We start from the raw sequence: 22982 nt of genomic DNA, 5'->3' as shown, positions 1-22982 counted from the left end.
CTTTTCACACCTTTTACGACGTGCGGTGGATGAAACTCGATTTTAAAATCATTTCATGGTCCCTTTAATGTATAAAAACCAAGGAGGGTGCTTCGTGCCCAGGTCCAGGAGGTTCACATGCGGAAGTTCGCAGCAGAAGCGTTTAAAACGAGACTCAAGAAATTATTCATTGCACGTGCATTCGTCATTACCTTATTTCAGTCGTCCACCCCGAATCTTTCCCCCGGATAGGGCGAGCGCATGAATACGCAGTGTGTACGAAGAAACCCAGCATGCTTCAGATTCGGCATCGCATACTTTGTTCGCTGCCATCCTATCTTCCTTCCCTCGATGAGGGCGACAGATGACTGCACCCTCGTTATAATTAAAGTCACTGCTAGTGGCATTAGTCAGAAGGCCTTGGACAGGGGTCGGCACATTCTGTGCCTCCCGCAGTTTTTCGCACGTTTCTATTTTATATCTGACTCGATCATACTTGATATAAGTAACATTACACAAGGTTGCAAGAACTTTCACAATAAGCATTCTTCACGCAAGCCATACAGCGTGTATACAGCCTGGAACGGATTAAAAAATGACACGTAGTTCAATACAAGTCTGTTCATTCCACATGCAAAAATAGTGTCGCCTTTTCAAGCGCCGTTAGTCAGTTCAATGTGAGACTGGGAGCGCGCCACTGCTGGCAACTCTGTCGATGTAATTTCGGACATCAGCAAACGTGGGCGGGTGAGAGCTGATGAAAGATGCAAAGGTGTCCATTTTTTGGTGCAATTTGTTGTTCGTGGTTTGGATGACGTGGGATTACGGCTGAGCCATGGCCAGAGGGTCAAGTAGTAGCGCTTGAATCCTGTTTTGCTCTGCATGCTAAGCCGACTTCAGGAATTGCAGAAACTCTGCCAGGTCGGTATGTCTGCTTGGCAGATGGCTATGCAGACCGTTGTGTCAGCCCTTCACGTTGTTGGCTGTCCTGGCACCTCGGTTGCCGAATTGCCCCCAAATGTCCTTGAGCAGGCTGTTGGTAAGCCAGAACACTCTCAAGTACCCCTCGAATTGGTCCAGGCGCGCAGCGTTCAGCGGCTGAAGGCTTGGCTTGTCTGAGAGCAGGTTGCTGGCAAATTCCAAGCGGAAGGTGTCCGGAACGAAGGGGAGGTACCTCACTCTTGTGAACCAGGCGCGGGTTATCCCTGTAGAGTGTCTTGAGGCCAAGCTCGTCCCGCCTTGCGTTAATATCCCTTGCAAAGTGGAAGGCGCACCCTCGGATCTGTTGCGATGCAATAAACGTAGAATGTAAGGAAGCATGTTAATTAGGCAAACACCACGCCCCGTTTTTGCATACCAACTTTAAAAAATTAATATTTTCACCTACTCAACTCGAGAGTAGAGCATGACGAATGACGCATTGTCCTAAATATGCATTTTAGTTTTGCGTGTGGGCGCTCGTCACTTGCTATTTCAGAAGTCTCGTTTTAGAGACTTCAAGAAGCACGATGAATTGTTTTTGCGAATTATTGATTATTCAAAGTGATATGCATGCTACTCCACGTCTAAAGAGCAATGGCACGTGCTCAATGCTTCTATGCTTCCTTTCAACGCCGCGTGGTGTCTATTCCGTGAAAGGCACCGTCGCTTGGTAGAAAATCTGTAGCCACTGTTGAGTTGTGCTTGAATTTTTCCTCGAACGGTGTCGTCATAATCGGCAAACCTTTCAGGAATAGAGGAGACGGCTTCGTCAAATTCTTCTCTCGGTCTTTTTCGGCTGCGGCGGACGTTTGTCCGTACTTCATAAATGAAGCGTTTCGAGAGAACGATGGAAGCATTGGAACCTCCAGACGGGTTGCAGCTGTGGGATGTCGACGGCCGATCTGGATCGGTGGCCAGCACGCCGTTTCTTAGTGTCAGGTGAGCCACTGGGCACCTCTCAGTTGGTCCGACTTGCTGACTCAGGCGGTAGTAGGCGATACACCTATAGTAGACTGTGCTGGGATATGCTTTATCACTGCGTTCAACAACAGGAGCCCATTTACACATACATTGCAGAGATTGCCGCTGCATTCCCAACTTCCAAGGCACTACAATCGTTTGGAGAGGTAAAGAAAAGGTGGCGAGGGAGGTACTGGAGGCTTATATGATAAAGAAGGAATGTCCTGATAAGTGTATCAGTCAACCCTCACTTTTCCTTCACAAAAAGGAAGTGGACTTTATTGACACGTGTGGTGGCCGAGTCATTGATGACTAGTCACATTTGTATTATTTGTGGCTTTTGCTGGTTTTATTTTGCTGTTTCTATTTTTTCCAATAAAAAATTCAGTTGATAGTCAGCGCTCGTCCTGTTTGCCTCTCCGTCTTCGTATTCGTCTTTATTGTGCGCTTTCACTACTTTCAATGTGCTGGAATATTTTGAGTGTGCTGACTTGTAAGAAAATTCGAGCACAGCGTTCTCCCATCGTTTACTTCGATACTGGATCACAGATCGACTTGAGCGCTTATGTGACGTCACAAACGACGGGACCCCGAAGCCGGGCTCCATGTCGACATGAAAGCAGTCGATGAATGCTGATCTGATGTCGTCGCTGTACCTTTCGTTGAATCTGCAGATAATAATAAGAATATATCACATTAAATTTTTATTGAACCATTCGAAAGCTAATTATTCGCGTAAAACTCAAGCAACATTTCACTAATCAGCAAGATATAATTAATACCCTACTTCTGTTTGACCAGGGCACAGGCAACTGATAATCTCCGAGTGTAGACACTGGTTGGTAAAACAATTGTCTTGGTTATTAAAAAAAAATAAACAAACTTTCCACTCACCAGATCCTAGAAGAACGTGTCGAATCGAGAAGCTGTTGCAACTTGTTTCTTCGGGTAGCGAGACTCGAGATCTTGTTCTGAACAGTTTAAGTCTTGAATAATGCAGACGTGCGCAAAAATAAGGCAAACCATGCGCAAATCAGGTCGAATCTTGTCGTACCGAGATGCGCCTTTTGTGTTAAACGCGGTCACCGGCCGATCGGACCCAGTGTCCCCGACAGTGGGGCGAAATCCTTGGAACAAAATTGTGCCTCCACTGACCTTGGCCAACAAAAGAATTCAGCGCCTTCTCTTAAACAGGGTATTTTGTGTTAAACGGGGTCACCGGACGATCGGGTCCAGTGTCGCCCCGACAGTGGGGCGAAATCCTTGAACAAAATTGTATCTCCACTGACCTTGACCCACAAATGAGAAAACAAAAGAATTTAGCGCCTTTTGTGTTAAACCGAGGGTTGTGGGTTGTCAATCAACCAAGCTTGAGCACTTTGACGTGGACATTTTGACCCCTTTTGGATATTCGTCTCTATGGACATTTTGACTCGATGGACATTTTGACCGGATTGGACATTTCGTCTCGATGGACATTTCGACTCGATGGACATTTTGACCCGATTGGACATTTCGACTCGATGGACATTTCGACTCGATGGACATTCTGACCCGATTGGACATTTCGACTCGATGGACATTTCGACTCGATGGACATTCTGACCCGATTGGACATTTCGACTCGATGGACATTTCGACTCGATGGACATTTTGACCCGATTGGACATTTCGACTCGATGGACATTTCGACTCGATGGACATTCTGACCCGATTGGACATTTCGACTCGATGGACATTTCGACTCGATGGACATTTTGACCCGATTGGACATTTCGACTCGATGGACATTTCGACTCGATGGACATTCTGACCCGATTGGACATTTCGACTCGATGGACATTTCGACTCGATGGACATTCTGACCCGATTGGACATTTCGACTCGATGGACATTTCGACTCGATGGACATTCTGACCCGATTGGACATTTCGACTCGATGGACATTTCGACTCGATGGACATTCTGACCCGATTGGACATTTCGACTCGATGGACATTCTGACCCGATTGGACATTTCGACTCGATGGACATTTCGACTCGATGGACATTTTGACTCGATTGGACATTTCGACTCGATGGACATTTCGACTCGATGGACATTCTGACCCGATTGGACATTTCGACTCGATGGACATTTCGACTCGATGGACATTCTGACCCGATTGGACATTTCGACTCGATGGACATTTCGACTCGATGGACATTCTGACCCGATTGGACATTTCGACTCGATGGACATTTCGACTCGATGGACATTCTGACCCGATTGGACATTTCGACTCGATGGACATTTCGACTCGATGGACATTCTGACCCGATTGGACATTTCGACTCGATGGACATTTCGACTCGATGGACATTCTGACCCGATTGGACATTTCGACTCGATGGACATTTCGACTCGATGGACATTTTGACCCGATTGGACATTTCGACTCGATGGACATTTCGACTCGATGGACATTCTGACCCGATTGGACATTTCGACTCGATGGACATTTCGACTCGATGGACATTCTGACCCGATTGGACATTTCGACTCGATGGACATTTCGACTCGATGGACATTCTGACCCGATTGGACATTTCGACTCGATGGACATTTCGACTCGATGGACATTCTGACCCGATTGGACATTTCGACTCGATGGACATTTCGACTCGATGGACATTCTGACCCGATTGGACATTTCGACTCGATGGACATTTCGACTCGATGGACATTTTGACCCGATTGGACATTTCGACTCGATGGACATTTCGACTCGATGGACATTCTGACCCGATTGGACATTTCGACTCGATGGACATTTCGACTCGATGGACATTTTGACCCGATTGGACATTTCGACTCGATGGACATTTCGACTCGATGGACATTCTGACCCGATTGGACATTTCGACTCGATGGACATTTCGACTCGATGGACATTTTGACCCGATTGGACATTTCGACTCGATGGACATTTCGACTCGATGGACATTCTGACCCGATTGGACATTTCGACTCGATGGACATTTCGACTCGATGGACATTTTGACCCGATTGGACATTTCGACTCGATGGACATTTCGACTCGATGGACATTCTGACCCGATTGGACATTTCGACTCGATGGACATTTCGACTCGATGGACATTTTGACCCGATTGGACATTTCGACTCGATGGTCATTTCGACTCGATGGACATTCTGACCCGATTGGACATTTCGACTCGATGGACATTTCGACTCGATGGACATTCTGACCCGATTGGACATTTCGACTCGATGGACATTTCGACTCGATGGACATTCTGACCCGATTGGACATTTCGTCTTGATGGACATTTTGACACGGGTGTCACGTGGCCTATTGGATATTTTGACTCGATGGACATTTCGTCTCGTTGGACATTTTGACTAGAAGCCGTTCAATATCACTAGAGTAACGTGTATTATCACATGGATATTTTTGTCGAATATCTTATTAATGCGAAAGCATTATATGCCCCATTACGCGAAACTCCGGCGGCGTCGCCGGCGTGACAGAGCGATGGTACCAAAAATAGCCGACGGCGCTAAGAGTAAAAAACACGCCAAAAAGGCTCAGATTGACGTCAAATTTCTCATGGAATTTCAGGTAAACAAAACGAACAAAGTAAATTAATGGCTTTGAAAAGAATATTTGGTACAATTCGGTCTGGGTGGGAATCGAACCCGGGCCTCTGGGGTGCTAGACGAGAACGCTTTCCCGACGCCATGCACGGCGGCTCCACGGCACATTGCTGACTGCAGGGTGATTCTTTAAATCGACCGCAAAATTCGGTTTCTGAACCTATCGCGCTACGACATTGTGCAGCGTTGCCCACAGATGGTGCATTTTTTTTTTGTAAAATTTGCAAAGCGCGAACTTACCTGAGGAAAAAGTAAAGAAAGAAAAAGGCTTAGCTCCTATGGAAACGCAGCAAAGTCACCGGTCTGCAAACAACACGGCGCCGTTTCGCACGGGAGACAAGAGATGGCGCAAGCGGTCGCAACGCCAACTGCCGCCGACGAACGAGCATACGACGCCGAAAGCCGGCGTCCTTAGCAGACAGACAACTGCAGTTCTTTGTTGTTACCGCGCCTGTTTTTGTTTCTGCGACTGTCGCCGCCTGCGGAACGCGCGCCGTTTTTGAGTCGAAAAGATCGTCTGCTAAAGACAACGGCTCTCGGCGCCGTATGCTCGTTCGTTGGCGAAAGCCCCTCGATATATTTTCGTTTGTCTTTGCAAGTAGCGCCAAATCCTCGAGCGCACGTGGCCCAGGTCTCGAGCGGCCCTTGGAAGCAAATGGCGGCGCAGCACTGAAATGAGCGGCCCTTGGAAGCGAATGGCGGCGGAGCACCCGATCGTGGCACGTGTCTTACGCAGTTCCACAACAATGGTTGGCGGTACTTGTGAAAAAACTTTTATCAAGGGGCTTTACGTTGGCGGCGTTCGTTGCGCCATCTCTTGTCTCCCGTGCGAAACGGCGCCGTGTTGTTTGAAGACCGGTGGCGTCGCTGCGTTTCCGTAGGAGCTAAGCCTTTTTCTTCCTTTACTTTTTCCTCAGGTAAGCTCGCTCTTTGCAAATTTTACAAAAAAAAAAAAAGCACCATCTGTGGGCAATGCTGCACAAAGTCGTAGCGCGATAGGTTAAGAAACCGAATTTTGCGGTCGATTTAAAGAACCTGGCCTCTCTTTGAATCACCCTGTAGAGGTGGACCTAGTGCGTCGAAAACATTTCACGAAAGAGAATATAATGCTTTCGTATTTCCACACGTAAGCAGTCTTAAGTGTCTCTGCCGAATTTTTCCCTAAGAGTGTGGATGCACCTTTTTTATTATTAGCCCGATTCCAAGGCAGCGACGTGCTTTATGATGCACAGATGCAAACTAGTGACAATCGTACGTAACTCAAACCAATCGCGATTATTCTTTTTTTTTTTTTTTTGTGCGAAAGAATACTTTTGTTATATCTATACTTCGTTTCAGCCTAAGTCCAGACGCAACCGACGCTTGAACTAATGGGATCAATTAGTGCCTCTGGGATCAATCAAACAGCGTCAAAAGCGCAAGTCACTGGATATTTTCTGGTTATGATTGGTTCAGCGATGATAGAACACGAGCAGAAACATGACGAACACCATGGCGTTACCCTAAGCTTTAACGCTGTCTAATTGGCAACTCGTCGGGTTCGGCCGCGTCTGGACTAGCTGAAACGACGTATAGCAGGCTGATTCTTGACAGCTCTTTTTGCGTTGTATCTGCGGCGCTGTGAGTTAAAAGAAATCAAGCTGTATGTGATGCTGAGCCTTACTTTTGAGTTTAAAGAACCGAACGCGTGTATAATGAAGTCGCTGTCAATTTAATTTTTTTGGTACCCCGTAGGCACCAAGAAAAAACGAATGACACGGAATGACACCTGCAGTTCCAACAGGTGCTAAGGATGTAAGAAAGCGTGAAGACACGATTGACGTTGTTTTTTTTTTTGTTCATATTTCTGAGCTGGAAAACTGCACATAAGACTGCATAGGTAATTCTGTAGAATGCCGAAATAATATTCTAACTACAATCAACCAAACCATTCAACCTTACTGTGTGCACGTTTACCCTTAGATATGCTAATAGGATCTTGGTACTAAATTGCAGTGATGCCTAATTCTCTGCACCATTTAATACCAGCATTAAATCAAATATTTTGGAGACCAATATTGGAAATTCCCGCGGCGGGCGGGCGAAAACTGATCACAGCGCCCCTAACGAGCTTGGAGTCTCCGCTAGCAGACGAACTCATCAGAATGCATTGGCTTTGCCTATCCCCGTACGAGGAAGCCAACAAAAATGCACCGCGACAGTTTTTTTTTTTTTTACAGCGGCAGTTTTACAGTTAAGGGCTAGGTTCCCCAGGATCGTGTCCGTGTATGTCGACACACACCTACCTGGACAGCTACCGCCATCTATAAGCGACGGCGGCAAGCACAGAACCGGTATGGTTTCCGCCGTCGCTCGTAGATGGTGCTAACCTTCTCAGCTATAACAGAAGAATGGATAGTTGGGTGCGTTGGTGGGAATTCATCGTAGGAAACAGGCGCAAAAAACAGACGACGACGAAGAAGAAGCAAACAGTGTATCGAGTACAGGTCCGCTGGTCTTCCTTCTTCACGAGAGTGGAAAGGCTGAACGTTTTTTGCTTTCATTTTAATGATTATTTATTTACCATTTAATGAATAAAAAAGTATATTCTTCCAGTGCAAAATCGTTTCTCTTACCCTTTAAGGCGCAGTTTTGTATTTTTAGCGAAGAAAACATTCAAATGTCACAGACTATGTAAGGCAGGCAAAACATGAATCAATTTTTGCACTGTTTTTTTTTCTAAATTAAAACAACAACAAAAAAAAAATAGCTACGGTTCCACTCTAGTGTTCCGATCAATCAATACGTGTCACCTTTGCTGTTGACATCACTGTTTTCAGTAATGTTTTCCTCATTCCTCTCTTGTGGAATAGACTGCTGGCTAATCCTGCTGGCACAATCGCCAACTATAAAAATAAAAGACAGCAGGAAACCTATCCCAATATATTCAATACCACGATGTCAATATGCTGCATGGAGACGATTGTGCATATAAGATCTTAGGTCTTTACCGCAATGAATATACACAAACAGTTAGTTGACAAAAAGAAACGTGACAGAATAAACGCCACTTCTCACACATGCAAAAAAAAAAAGTAACGTTATAGAGTTTAATAATAATTAAACCCGATTGCAATAGTAAAATGCACACATTCAGTCGATGGCTAACTTCAATTGGCGCGATAAATGCCAGCACTTTGAGGGCGGTCTCGCCACTGAATCAGTTTTTTTTTTTTTTTTATTTTACTTTTTTTATTTGTGCTGGTTCAGACGTTGCTTTGCCGCTGCGTCGTTTCTTCCGCGTGTCTTTCTGTTTGTCTATTTTCTACTGTCTTTTTTTTTCTTCGCGGACCCCATGTTTGAACCACCGGGCTGGTACCTTCATGGCAAGTGTAGCGGAGTGGACGTGGACCCGTATGGAAGACTAAAGTCACTTTGGGCCCGAGAACCACACTGCGAAGACCGTTCTTCTTATGCGCCAGGATCAGAATCTCCTTATTCACGTTACACCAGCACGCTCCTATATGTCTCAAGTTTTTAGTGAGTTTTTGTATTGCGTATACAAGTGAACGCAAGCCCTGCGCGTTCGCGTTAGCGTTGCGTGTTCCACATTGCGCGTGCGCGGAGCCCGAACTGCGGCCTTGGATTGGCGCATGGCGACTTCGCGCATGCGCAGCGTGGGGAAAGCAACGCTAACGCAAACGCATAGCGCTTGAAGTTTTCTTGTGTAGGCAATACTAAAACTCACTTTTTCGTATTCTACGCTACTACGTCCCTCCCCCCTCAGGCGAATGTGAAAGCATCAGGTGCTTTGCGTAGTCTAATCGGTTACCAACGAACCGCAGTGGACTCGGACGCCCGAGCTGATTGTTCCAGAGCCGTGTCCGATGCATCTGCATCTGCTTGTTGCGGATCAACTGCGCATAAGTTGTCCACCGGCGTTGGGACGTATACAATATGGTCCAATCTTCTTCGCAGACCCGTTTCTTGATTTGATCTGCGTGTACCCGGTGTGGCTTGTGATCTTCAGCCGCTACTTCAAACATAACTCGTCCTTCTTGGCTGACTATGATACCTTTGATCCAGTGGTTCTTCTTCAACCTATCCTGCATCCATACTTTGACTTATCTGAAATGTCCAGCCGCGACCTCTCTCGTCGTAGTTTCTCTTTTGGCGAGCCCGTCCACAAGAACCTTCGGACGACTGGTCTGACTTGATAAAATCCTTCGTCGTTCAGTGTCACTTGTCTAGCATCTCACATGGGGATTGTCCCGTCGAAGTGTGTGGGGTCACCCCATACTTGAGGAGAAACTGTCTCAGTTCTTCCTTTTCCTCCCCCTTCTTAAATTTCCATAAGGTAGACTGTAATGTCCTCACAAAATGTTCGGCTAACACGTTTGACTGAGGATGGTACGATGGTGTTAAGATGTGCCAAATTCCCTGTTCTTCTAGAAAATGAAGAAGAAAGATTGCCTTGAATGTTTCCACCTTACACTCAGCGCCGGTCGACGGCATCAACGTGACTGCAGGCACTTGCTGTACGCGTCGATCACCACCAAGTACATGGTGTTCTGGTATTCTGCAAAATCGGTATGGATTTGGAAGCCGGGTCGTTTTGGTACTTCCCATTGGTGTAAGGGAACGTTTTCGTTCCTGTACGAGATTGAAGCACACGCTTCGCAGGTGTGACTTTTCGCTTCAGTGTCTTTGTTCATGTTTGGCCACCACGCGTAGGAACCGGCAAACATCTTCATTTGTGATTGTCCAAAGTGGCCTTCATGTATTAAATCCAGAAGACTTTGTCGAAACCTAAAAGGAATTACTGTGTGCATGCCCCAAACTAGGCAGCGATTTGCCACAGTGAAGTCCGACTGTCTTGTTCAAAATTCTCGGTTCAAAATTCAGGGTATTAAGGAGAACGGAAACTTAGAGTTTCAGTGCATACTTTGCTTGTCAGAAAATCACGCATTGCCATCAGCAAGAACAACAAACTCTAATCTACTGAAACACATCAAGATAAGCTGGGACACCTGAATTCCGCATTGGCTGTACATTGTAACGTTAGAACCAAGTTTTTCTTTTCTTGTGATAAACAGGCGAAACACCCGAGTCGAAATGGAGCTTTCGTAGATCGCTTCTTAAGCTCCGAATCTCATAGTGGTGGATGGCGGGTGCGGTTGCAGCTTTCGGTGCCTTGTCAGCTTACAGGTCAGCGGAGTGCACCTACACTATTTCTCTTAAATACGATGTTTTATTTTTTACAAGGACTACCACAGTACGGGCGTATGAGAAACAAAAAGTAGTGTTGCAGAATATTTTTGAAAAATATCAAAATTGTTTCTATTGTTTTCTGGATAAGTGTACGGAAGAAGCAACGTGAAAGTAATTTGTAACGTAACGAGTAAAGTAATCCATTACTTTTCAGCGAAAGTAATTTGTAACGGTAATCCATTACATTTGAGGATCGGTAATTTGTAATTGTAATCCATTACATTTTTCAAGTAACGAGCACAAGTCTGTTCGTGACAAGCCATCTGCGTTTACATACTGAGCTGTTGGAGTACACTTAATGTGCTACAAGTACCCTTGTAGAATCAAGGTCCATCATTGAAGTCTGTTGGTGGCCGTCACAGGGATTCCTTTCACTGGTCCAAAAATCCCCGTCAATGCCTTGTGATCTGTATGAAAAACAAACCATCTTCCCCGCAGATACTGGTGAAATTTATTTACGACGTCGATTATGGCTAGATACATGCGCAATAGATTGAAGTCACCAAGCGAACTGCACATGCGCGCGCATTCCGGAAGTAGTGCCGCCGCCATGCTACTTGTAGTCATCCCTTTCCGGCTTCCCGGCTGCATAGGGCTGCGCGTACATCATCGTAGATACTAGATTATAGTTAGGGACGGCCCGGTATCAGTTTGATTCTATTGCATGTCTGTACTTCATAAGATTGAGCTGTTTGTGATGCCTTAGTTTGTCAGCAAGCGCAGAAAAGTAGTTTCAGTCGTCTTATCACTTTAAAATCGCTTTGTCGTCTGCTTCGTCGTCGTCTGCTTCTTCGCCTTCGTGAACGCGTGAGCCCACTGCCGTTCACTCGGCGGTCCCACTGCGCCGCGGGAAAAAAAACAACAAAAAAACAACGACGCCACTACTTGTGCATTCCGGCTGCTTGGACGTCTCAATTAACTTGGAAACAAGTGAACATCTGGTGCAATGGCAAAAAAACAAGAAAGTTCGAGGGACCATCGGCTCGGTGTAGCACCGCGGAACAGCATCAAATGTGTTGATAAAAAACTGAGTTTGGTAGTGCTCAGTCTTATGCATAACGTTTAATCAACAATGAAGTAAGAGGAGCTAAATAGACTTTCTCGGTGAGCGGTAGTTTTCTAAAAGTTGTCTCATTCTGGTTGACAGCCTGTGCGACAGGGTGCAGATGAACTGCGTGGAGAAACCTGCACACAAAGAAGAAATGATCTACAGAAAAGCCATGCCTGACACGGCATCTGTCAAAAAGGGGCAACCATGCCAGATACCTGAAAGTTTGGGGTGGAAATAATTTTTTGTGTACAGTTTCGATTCAGTTTTATTTTGTTTTCGCAAGATCCGAAGGCTAAAAGTCGTCCGAAGGGGGAGCTTTTTTTCTGCGGTCTTTATTGGTGTTAATGCAGAATGGATCAGTAACGTCAGCCTAATAGACCGCCACAAAATGAATGAGATTCGTTTCTTACATTTTTGGCGGTTGAATGTTGCACTTCTAAATTGCGTTACGTGGTGTTTTCACGTTTGTATGAAAAGAGAGAAAAAAAAATTAAGACTGCTTCCGAAAAAAGTTGTTTTATTTCAAGTGATGCATATCGGAAATCGCTGCTCTTTTGTTTAATGATTGTCCTCATCTTTTCAAGCACAATTGTGCTTGAAACATGCCGTTAAAATAAGTTATAACCACCAAAATACATCGAGCAAAGAGCGTATTAAAAAGGGACTCCGCAAATCAGTGCGGAGGTCCTATTTGAGATAGACCAACGGATAGACCGCTACGGAGCGAATGCTCGGAGGGATTCCAACGTACGGAACACTTGGGCTCGCTCTATATTTCGTGCCCTCTAATCTGACACATTTTAGCAGACGCGCAATATGGTGGATATAAATTATGAAGCAAATCGCGAAACAAATCGCAAAACGCTATTTTTCCTGCCGCTCTGTCCGGCTCTGTTTACCTTTCTTTGCCATGCTGCTTTCTTTCGGGACGACATAATACCCGAGGCCTTTTTGCCTGGTGCTGGTATTATAGCTCCGTGGCATACAACAGTTGAAGCCTCCGATTGAAAACCATAAGTAAACACGCGGTTAAAAGACTCGTGCTAATGCGAAAATTTCCGAACGCCGAACATACAATGCACATTGATGCGGCCGGAAAACTGGGGATAACACAGGTATTAGAATGCACCGCGGCAGCGGTGTCGTCGCGCAACTCCTGCATTGTGAGATCGGTCTATTGGGCGTTCTTCTCCTTTTATATGCCGCGCGCGCGCTTTAATGCCGCGCGCGCAGCTGACCACGTAGGCAGCGCGCGCGGCAATTTTGTGGAAGATTACCGCTCCGACGCCAACTGATGAAGCATCAGCCGCCAAGTAGATTGTCTCGCTTGGATCGAAGTCTCCAAGGACGTTAGGCGCGGTTTTATGCTTTCGAAGGCTTCTACGCAAAGCAAGCTTCATTGCCAAGAAACATACTTCTTGAGTAGATTGCTCAGCGGTGCGCAAAGGTCGCCTAACCCTGGCAAATACTTTGAGTAATACTGAACCATGCCCAAAAATGCCCGTACGTCATGTAGGTTAGGTAGACGGCGCCGGAATGTTCAATATGGCTCCACCTTTCCTTTGAGATGGACGTATTCTTTCCGCTGAAAGGAGTATGACACAAATACTTCACTTATAGATATATAGACGTACATTTTTTCTTTCCTTAGCATGAACCCATAGTCTATGAGTCGTAGGAACACAAGACCCAAGTTCTTGATACCCTGCTCATCAGTTTCTACGGTGACGATTATATCATCCAGGTAGCATGCCACGCTTTTCAGGCCAGCAGTTACTTGTTCCATGGTTCGCTGGAAGATGGAAGGCGCTGATGTTATACTGAAAGGCATCCGGTTAAACTGGAACAATCCCTGGTGAGTGTTAATGACGAGGTACTTCTTTGTGTCCTCTTCCAGCTCCATCTGAAGATGTGCCTCCGACAGATCCAGTTTCGAGAACTTCCGCCCCTCCGATCAGTTTTGAGAAAAATTTCATCGGGTCATGGGAGCGGGTACTGCGCGACGTTCAACTGAGGATTGACAGTCACGCTGAAATCTCCGCATACCCTTACGAATCCATTGGTCTTTGGGACAACGACGATCGGAGTGGGCCACTGCGCTGTTTCCACTGGAGTCAATACGCCGTTGTCTACTTGCCTCTTCAAGTCAGACTTCGCCGCTTCGCTCAATTCAAGCGGTAGTGGTCTTGTCCCCATGAACCTCCGGATGACATTCTCTTTGAAGTGAAGTTGAGCCTTGATCTTCGTGCACAGACCAAGTTCGTTTATGAATAGTTATGCGTACCTAGTCGGCAGCGTCTTGAGGCTCTCTTCTGTTTTCACAAGAGCGACGAACAAGTTGTTGAGATCCAATTTCAGAGCTCTCCCCCAGATCCTCTCCAACGAGTTGGCTTGTGTTAGTGAAAATAGCCTCTAGACTGCACTTCTTGCCTTCAAATTCAGCCTGAAGTTCACATTGGCCCTTGACCTTGATTACCTCCTTGCTGAAACTTTGCAGTTTGTACGGAGTTTTGTTCAGCTCCGTTTTTCCGTGGTGATGACACGTCTGAATGTCTGGTAAGGTGACTGTGATCCCGTGTCTATTTGGAGTTCTACTCGCTTGACCTTCAATCGAACATTCCAGAAACTTGCCATGTCGATCGAAAACGGACTGAACCCTGGTGATTACTTGCACCATCCCTTTCCTTATTGATCGGAATTCGCCAGACTGTCCTTTCCTGCACATCTTGGCTATGTTCCCTCTGGTTCTACAAGCTCTGCAGTCATCAGACTTGAACTGCCACTTGCCTTCGACGTGGTTTGTATTCCCGCAACAGAAACATTGTCTAGCAAAGCTCGGTATATCTCTCATTTGGCTGACTGCGAGGGCTGATTCATCGGTACTTCTCAACTGACGGGACTCTTCTTCTACTCGAAGAAAGCTTTCCGACAATCTGAGTGCTATGTCGATCGATAACTCTTTCTCTTCGACGAGACGTGCTTTCAAGCGTTCATTTCGAAGTTCAATGATAAAAGCAGTGAGCAATTAACGTGTGTGAGCATCGACTTTGTTTTCATCGTCGCAGTTGCAAATGAGTGATCGTAGTTGTGCTAGGAATTCGGTTGGTGTCTCACGTTCATCTTGGTGCGTTGGAAACAACCTCGCTCGTTCAAATTCCTTGAAACGCTTCGGCGAAAAATGGGTGTCCAGTATTTTTGTCAATTCCGCACACGGAACTTCACGGACCTGCCTCGGTTGAACCAGAGAGTGCAGCACCTTGAACGTCTCGGACCCCAGTGATGCAATCAGAAAATTCCGTTTTGTGGCATCATCTGTCGTCCCGGCGATGTCCAGAGATGCTTGGAACCTTAATTGGTATAAGTTCCAGTCCTCTTTTGCCGGGTCGAATGGTCCTGGTCCCATGAGCCGCAAGGCGTTTGATGTTGCTCGCTGCGGTGTTTCGCTCGATGCATTCATCATCTTGAGCCGTTCTCCAGAAATTCTCAAGGAACCCTCGTCGGACACGAACCCGTATGGCAGGATAAGGGCACTGCGAAGACCGTTCTTCATACGCGCCAGGATCCGAATTTCCCGACTCACGTGAGTCTAGCACGCTCCTGTGTCTCGAGCTTTTTCGTCTTCTACGCTACTACAACAAAACCGTATTGAATCATGGTTAAAAGCGCTAAAAAGGTTCAATACAGTCAACACCAAGTAGCCCAACAACAAGTTCTTTTACAACAAAACCCCTGAGTGTCCGTCAGCAGACAAAACAGTGGAAAGGGTAGCGCGCCGCGTAGAGAGGAGAAGAGTACTGAAGGTCAAAGGCGAGAGGGAGGCGACGTCACGAGGCGGAAGCCAATGCGCGTGCGGATGCTGGGGCGAGTCTGAACCTGCAGCAGCGTCAGGCAGTGGATGCCGCTGCTAAGCGTGCAAGGCGGTCGAACGAGGCAGAGCGGAAGCAGCGCCTAGCTCGGCTGGCCGAAATGCTTTATTATTGAATTGGTTTGTGTGTTTTCGACTCTTTCTTAGCCGTTTCGTTGCTTACAAATGTCAGTCGTCTGCTTCGTTACGCCCGTAGTCTTTATTTTCTTTCTTTAGATGCCGAGTCGTTGGTGCCGTCTGTAATTTGTTTTCCGTGTACACTGGCGCACTTTTGTGTGCGATTAATTTTTATTTTCACATTCGAATACGTTTGAACTGGGGTAACCTGAAAACTGATTTTTTATATTTATTTAGTATACGAAAACACATTAGTACGTTGTCTTGATTTCATACTTGTGCCAACCCCCAAAACAAAGAAGTTTGTGTGTAATGGCAATGAAAACGCAAATAAAAATAACCTTGCAATTCAAAACCCTTGATCTATTCTCTGTTTTTTATTGCACTACTGGTGTTGCTTCTTTCTTTCTTTCTTTCCCTCTTTAAACACCGACCGCCGCCGGTTCATTCTCAACGCTGTCGTTAGACACCACGCAAGCAAGATGCCCGGGCTGCTTCTATTTTTTTCATTTTGGCTTGCACAAGCGCTGCAACGGCTGTCGTCAACTTCGGAGATTTTAGCTAGGTGACTTGTGTCGTCGGCAAACTGTTTTTTTATTCGCGATCCCTTATTGTTTTGGTTTGGAATGGAGCCCCCAAAATGCCTCTTCTGTTTTCAGTTGTGCATTGTTCTGACTGCTTCAATGCATGTGAGTATTTATACGGTCATTCCTTTTGTCCCTTTTGTTGTGTTGGGGTTATATGCGTGTGTGTTTGTGAGAACGTCTGATATTGGACATCTTCCGCTAGCCGACTGGAGAGCTGACTTTGAAGTTCGCGCATCTTTTTGTGGTCACCTATTTTGAGAAGGCATCATGACAAGGGCATCGCGTTGTACCTCTCATATCAAAATGAGTTTTTGAGAACATAGTCCAAATGGATAAGCCTTCTTGCCGGTTTTCAGACGCGAACCAGTCGTACGTAATAATCTGAACGGGTTGACCCTGCTTAGTGAAAATCGCAACCGCAACGACATCTGCTTGTCGTTGCGGTTTTGATCAGTGGATACCGCTGTGCAAACAATTTGATCGTAATAATTGTGTCGGCTCTTAGGATACAAAAATGAAGCTCGCAAACGCCGCAAACGTCGCGAAGCCTATACTTTTCCATTGCGTGTCTGCTTGTGAAGACTCCATCCACCCTTACAAAAATTATCATTGAGTTTCAATTGAGTTTCTAATGAATTCCTATAGAGTCAGTTGAAACTCAATACAAACTCAACGTCTAATGAGTTTGATCATAAGAAACTCAATATCGATTCTATTGAATGTACTCATCATGAATGCGATTGAGTTTGCTCATTATGAACTCAATGCATATTCTTTAGAATTTACTCATTACGAATTCAATTGAGTTTGCTCATTTATAACTCAGTATTAATTTATTTGAATTTACTCATTAGATATGCAAACGAGTGTGGATTCAGCGACTGCACCGAACAATCATTCCTTAACGAAAAAATAGTCAGAGTGCAGGCGAGCTGGTGTAAGTTGAACATGATTGTAAACCTGAGACTGGGGCAGAAAAGAGAACACAACAGAAGGTAGAAAAAGAGGAGGCAACGTCTCAATGGAGACGTTGCCTCCTCTTTTTGAGACGTTGCCTTCTCTTTTTTTACCTCCTGTTGTGTTCTCTTTTCTGCCCCAGTCTCAGGTTTACAATCATGTTCAATCATTCCTTACATCAATGTTTTTTTTTTTGTCTTTATTAAGGGATTGGGTCCTGTGACGTCCAAACACTGTTTATCATTTATCAGACATCCGAGGAGGTGATAGCATACTGGGAACCTTAATAAAAGCTGAGGTGGTCACCGGCCAAATGAATACATTCCATATTTCGGGTATATAAGGCGGTGGACTAGTCAAGGGGACTGTTAATGGTGTGTTGTGAGTGCTTTATAATGTTTTTGTTCGTTTCCCTATTGTGCTCAGTTTCCTCCATGTTTCATGCTTTAAAAAAATCCCCATATGTTGCAGGGTTTTTTAACACAGTTTTGAAAAATTCTATTGAACACAGTTGCAAAAGGTCTATTGGAACTCAATTGCGGAAATTCAATTGAAACATTATTACCAAAAATAATTAAAATGCAATTGCTAAATATTTAATTAAAGGCAGTGGGCAATACCCTGTGAAGGTTCAATAGGACTCAAAAAAAAAACAAAAAAACTATTGAGTTTCAATTGAGACTCACTGCGGTGTATTGCATGAATCCTTTACACTCTACATTGAAACTCGTTTTATTTATTTATTTATTTTTTTTTTTTTTTGTAAGGGCAGGTCCGCTAGGAGCGCCACTGTCACCGTTCGCCGCCACTAGGGACTCCCTTTCCGAAGGTGCAATGGGAGGCAGCGGGGCTTGGACGGCTGGCGGAACGCCGCGAAGCGGCGTGTACGGGTAGGCTAGGGGTGTTAATACTTTTTTAATGAGCCATTCGCAGATAGTCACTGCGAAACGCCGTAAACAGAAAAAGGGGTGGTCGGGGAAACTTCGGTTAGTATTTTTGAATCTGAGATTACGACCGTTCTCAGCTAAAGCAGTGTCCCTAAATTACAAGGTACAATTATTACTTTTTTCGATAGTGTGTGTAATTTGATAAATATCGCGGCTCAAAGTTTGGTTTCGGACGTCTACGGCAAAACCGAAACTATCTGCTAGAGCAATCTCAACACTGATCATCAGCCTTACGGCCATGACGTGACGCCAACGTGGTGCTGCGGTACGTGGTACAACCAATCAACCGCAGCGCAGCACCACCACGACGTGACGTCACGAACGGACTGCGCCAGTGTTCCTTGACTAGAAGCTAACCCGCTTTCCGCCCGCTAAAGAGCAGCTGGTCGCATCTTTAAAATAGGTTTTAACAGAGAACGCAGCTTCACTTTGACGTAATATTTCGGCTAATATCATATTTTGAGCCACTGAAGCGATACCAGTAATTTATTTTGTTTTCGTTTTCAACCGGAGTTGCCCTTAACACGCGTCCCACTGATACGCCCGCCGTCCCCAACTGCGCCTCCGAAAATGACGACCCGCCGCTCTCATAGGTTTTTGGAGGAGTTTACAGTATTGGCGAAGCTATATCTATTTACATTCTATTGCGAATTCCCGATAATTCAAAAGGAAAAAAAAAAAAAAAAGCATTCATAGCAGTTTTCTGCGTGTTAGGTTCCTTTTTGTATTGCGATCAAAGAGCTTCAAATTTGGATATAAAGTGATTTTAATGTTTATGAAAGACTCCCGCAGCGGACGATTGCTGCCTTCGCGCAAGCCAGCAAGTGAAGAAAGGTAAAAAAACACAGGCGAGCTGGTGAATGATATCCATAGTAACCCTGAGACGTAAAAAAAAAAAAAAAAGAAACGGACAGTACAACGAAGTCTCTAACACAGCTTGAAACTTTTATTTAACGACCATCGTCTTATATACATGTCACCGACCTCCAACACAATTCACAAGACCTCCTCGCCCACATCACAGGGTACCCTCGCCCTCAACCCTACCGAAAAATCCGGTATAACTTTTCGTTATCCGGATTAGGGAACCGGAAATTTATCTGGATTCTATCTGGACTCTAACTGGATTTTAGGTTTTCATAAATTATTCCTTTGTCTGCAATCTGGATTTCGGGTTTCCAGAAACAAATTTCCGGTTCCATAATCCGGATAATGAAAAGTTATACCGGATTTTTCGGTAGGGAACATATACCGACAAACGGACACAAAAGCAAACAGGGCCGAAACACAAAGGGACACCAACTCGAAAAGGGAATGCAGGAACTTCCCCACTTGGCAAGCTCAGACTGAACCCAACAACACTTACTTAGCAAGCGAGGAAGCGCAAACGACAAACGCAGGACAAGTGACAACTTTGAGAACCTATTTGTTTCTTTGGTATACCCAATGCTTAGAGACTCGTGGGTTTAACGGGGCTAGATCGTAACGTGAGAGAGCGCCATTGTTTTTGCCTTAGCTTTAAAGTCTTAATATTCCGCCCCCCCCCCCCCAAAAAAAAAAAAAAAACAACAACAAAAAAACTTGTCGGCATTTTACTACTTGGCTATGCTTGCCGTGAGTTGAAAATTGGGCAGTAATGGCATTCTCAGGCAAAAATAGTATAATATAATTCAGTAGCTCGCAGAGGAAGTAGAGCCATCTGATGCCGACGGAGCCAAGCAGCTGGCCTTCGGAATGAGAGAACGAAGCGGAACGAGGCTCGCCAAAACCAACCGCGTTTTGCACAAGTCAAGGCAGAAAAGCTTGGGCGTATTCGCCAACTCTCGCTGAAGTTACGTTGCAGTATGAACAGGCAATGATACGGTTATAGCGATAACTTTACTATACAAAAGTAACGTATCTCGCAGTACAAGTCTGGCAAGGAGAAGAAAAAAAAAAAAAAAAAAAAGAAGGTGGAGGCAGGCGATAACTATGGCACCCATGAAGCCTCATCTTTTCCTAGAAAAACTTGTTATCAGTCGGCTATCACAACGCCGCCCAGTGATAGCCGCGGACTAGGACAGATAGCGACACGTTGTTTCGTTCGTATTTCGTTATGGACGTTGAGTGACAGGATTTACAATAGATGATGCTTTAAGATTTCAACAGTGCTCAAAAGGTCGGAATCACTAGAATGTTTGTCACATGCCTTTGGGGACATTGCCCTGTAACATATGCACCAGCTTTTCAATAGTTCGGTGTATTTAATTGTGGCCACGCCTTTCTCATAGACGACGAGAGATCTGGTAGACCATCAGCAGCTGTAACTGAAAAGAATGTCGCTGCTTTCGAAAGTCTCTTTAGAAAGGACCCTCGATTGAGTGAAGATGCTATCGAGGGGACCCGGAAGATTTGCTCGGCAAGTTTTTTGAAGATTTTTCACAAACACCTTCGTGTAATAAAGGTTTAATCTCGCTGGGTGACACACAATTTGACGGAAGCTGAAAAGCTGGCGCTGGTAGAATGGTGTCAAGAAATGCAACACAAATTTCAAAGTTGCAACTTTAGGAGGGTACCTGAAATGTTAACGGGCAAACAAACCTGGATCTACCATTATGATCTCAAAAAATACCTTTCGTTAGGAGTTTGATTCTTTCATGGCGAGTCTCCACCTCTGAAGATCAAGGCCTAGAAGTGTTGGAAATAAAGTGTAGGCCACCTTCTTCTCAACCATTGAACACGTGGTCAGGGTTTCTCATGAAAACCTAAGCGCAGTAACTGAACAACGGTATTCCATATTTTCCCTTCCAGGAGTTCCCTCCAAAATCCAGAAGATGAGGCCGATAACTGGCTTGAGAGAAATCTTTCTGCATCATAACAATGAGTTAGCCCATTCTGTCAACATGAGATTAAACTTCCTCGAAGACGAAGAGCGTCAATCACCCTTCAACACAGACCTAACACCATAAAACATATTCTTGTTATTGATGATGAAAGAAAAACTGTGCACTTTTAAACCCCTGGAGATGCAGCCCCAGCCCACCAAGATAACTTAAGTGCAGCACACAACACCTGGCGGCGCCAGTGCATGCTCCCGGGATTGGGTTATAGGGGTGAGTCGTTCTGTGCAGTGTCAGGGATAATGCAGAGAAAATATGTAATAGTATGAAGAATAATGTCTTTGAAAAGTTGTCTCAACATTTTTTCTAGTGAATCTCGTAAAGGCGTGTAGCGCTCGCACGGTTTCTTTTTCACGAGCTTGGGAAGTCCTAGTAAAACAGTACGGTTATCCAACGTTGGCTGTCAGAAATTCAGATTGAAAAGAAGGCAACAACGCGGTTGTATTTTTTTTTCCTGGTAGGTCACTTTCTACTTTTTAGTGCATAGCTGGACAGAACGTTTGTTCGATATTTTTTTGAGACATCAGCTTAAAAAATTGGCGATGGAGGGAGGTTGGCGCCGCGTTCGACAATTGACGCGAAACTGCACAAAGTCTATTGTTATGACTATGTAAACATGCATGCTTAACTTACCTCCATACACGATGCAGATATGAGAAAGTAGGAAGATGAGCTTTATGCTAGACATTTGTCAAGATATCTAGCCGAGGCCACGAATTTCTGTTAATGCGATTTGACTACTCGTTTACAGCAGGCTGAGCTTTAAAAGACACTAAATGTAAGTTCGTCTTTCCTTTTTATTTAATTCGGACTCTTGATATACATAACAATGGTCCGTATGTTTTCCAACGGACATGTACTTTAGTTCTGACATTTCAGCTAAGACGAGAATATGAAACAACTAAGGACCCGACAGCTAAGACGAGAATATGAAATAGCTAAGACACGACAGCTAAGACGAACATATGAATTAACTTCTGACCTTCTGAAACGCTCTGTGTTTAGACCTATGATTTTACAACCATTAAATGCGTCGAAAACAGCGCGATCTTTCGCAACGGCAGTGAGCGTTCTCAGAAAAAAGTCATTCTTTTAGATGGATTCAACTTTCTGGCTAACCATGGCTTCTCTGGTGGCAATACGCTGCGTGCGGGAACTCTAAGGGGTGATTTGAAAGACGTGCGCAGCGCCGCTAGTGGAGGAGCTGGCGTTCGGCAGTGAGGCGCGTTCAGCAGCCTGCGGCGCCTTTTCGCATGCGAAGCTGTGGCGGCGGAAGCGCGCACGGACGGAGCGTTTGCTTTTGGAGCCGATACGTTGAGGGTAACGTTGCATTAGTGTTGGGGCATACTCAAGAAGGGAATCTAGCTGTTCTCCGCTTCTTGTATAAAGAGTTTGAGCCGTTATTAGGGGCAATTTCTTTAATTGCGGTCTAAAAAGAGGTTTGAGCAATTTTCCGAAAAGCATAACGGCCGCCACCATAATTGCTCTCAGTGGGACATTTGTTTCGCTCGTCGCGGTAAACGTAGAACTGCTGGGACGATGCTATTTGGAGGCGAGTGAAATGTTCACTAAAGAAAAGTGTGTTCACCACTGTCTAAGTAGGAAATTTGTTTCGCTCGTCGCTAGAACAGTAGGACTGCTTGGACGACGATATTTGGAGGCGAGTGAGATGTTCACCAAGTTTGTGCACTAAGTGTGCCAAGTTTCATTAAGACAACAGGTGTGAAAGTTATGTTTGGAACGAATAA

General features: G+C 45.2%; 1 protein-coding gene across 1 annotated transcript in view; it reads right to left on the bottom strand.

The window, feature by feature from the left end:
* The window catches only part of LOC115328046 (BPTI/Kunitz domain-containing protein 5-like), a 55660-nt gene extending 33738 nt beyond the window's left edge, over window positions 1–21922 (bottom strand). Inside the window, exons 1-2 of the mRNA XM_029989128.2 lie at window positions 21868–21922; window positions 8374–8466 (exon numbers count right to left, since the gene is read on the bottom strand). Of these exons, the coding sequence (XP_029844988.2) occupies window positions 8374–8466; window positions 21868–21922 (148 nt within the window). The remainder of the gene's footprint in view (window positions 1–8373; window positions 8467–21867) is intronic.
* Window positions 21923–22982: the final 1060 nt, after the last annotated feature.

This window comes from Ixodes scapularis, unplaced genomic scaffold (genome assembly GCF_016920785.2).
Source record: "Ixodes scapularis isolate PalLabHiFi unplaced genomic scaffold, ASM1692078v2 PGA_scaffold9__187_contigs__length_104089568, whole genome shotgun sequence".
Taxonomy (NCBI): domain Eukaryota; kingdom Metazoa; phylum Arthropoda; class Arachnida; order Ixodida; family Ixodidae; genus Ixodes; species Ixodes scapularis.
This window is presented reverse-complemented; position numbering and strand designations above follow the sequence as displayed.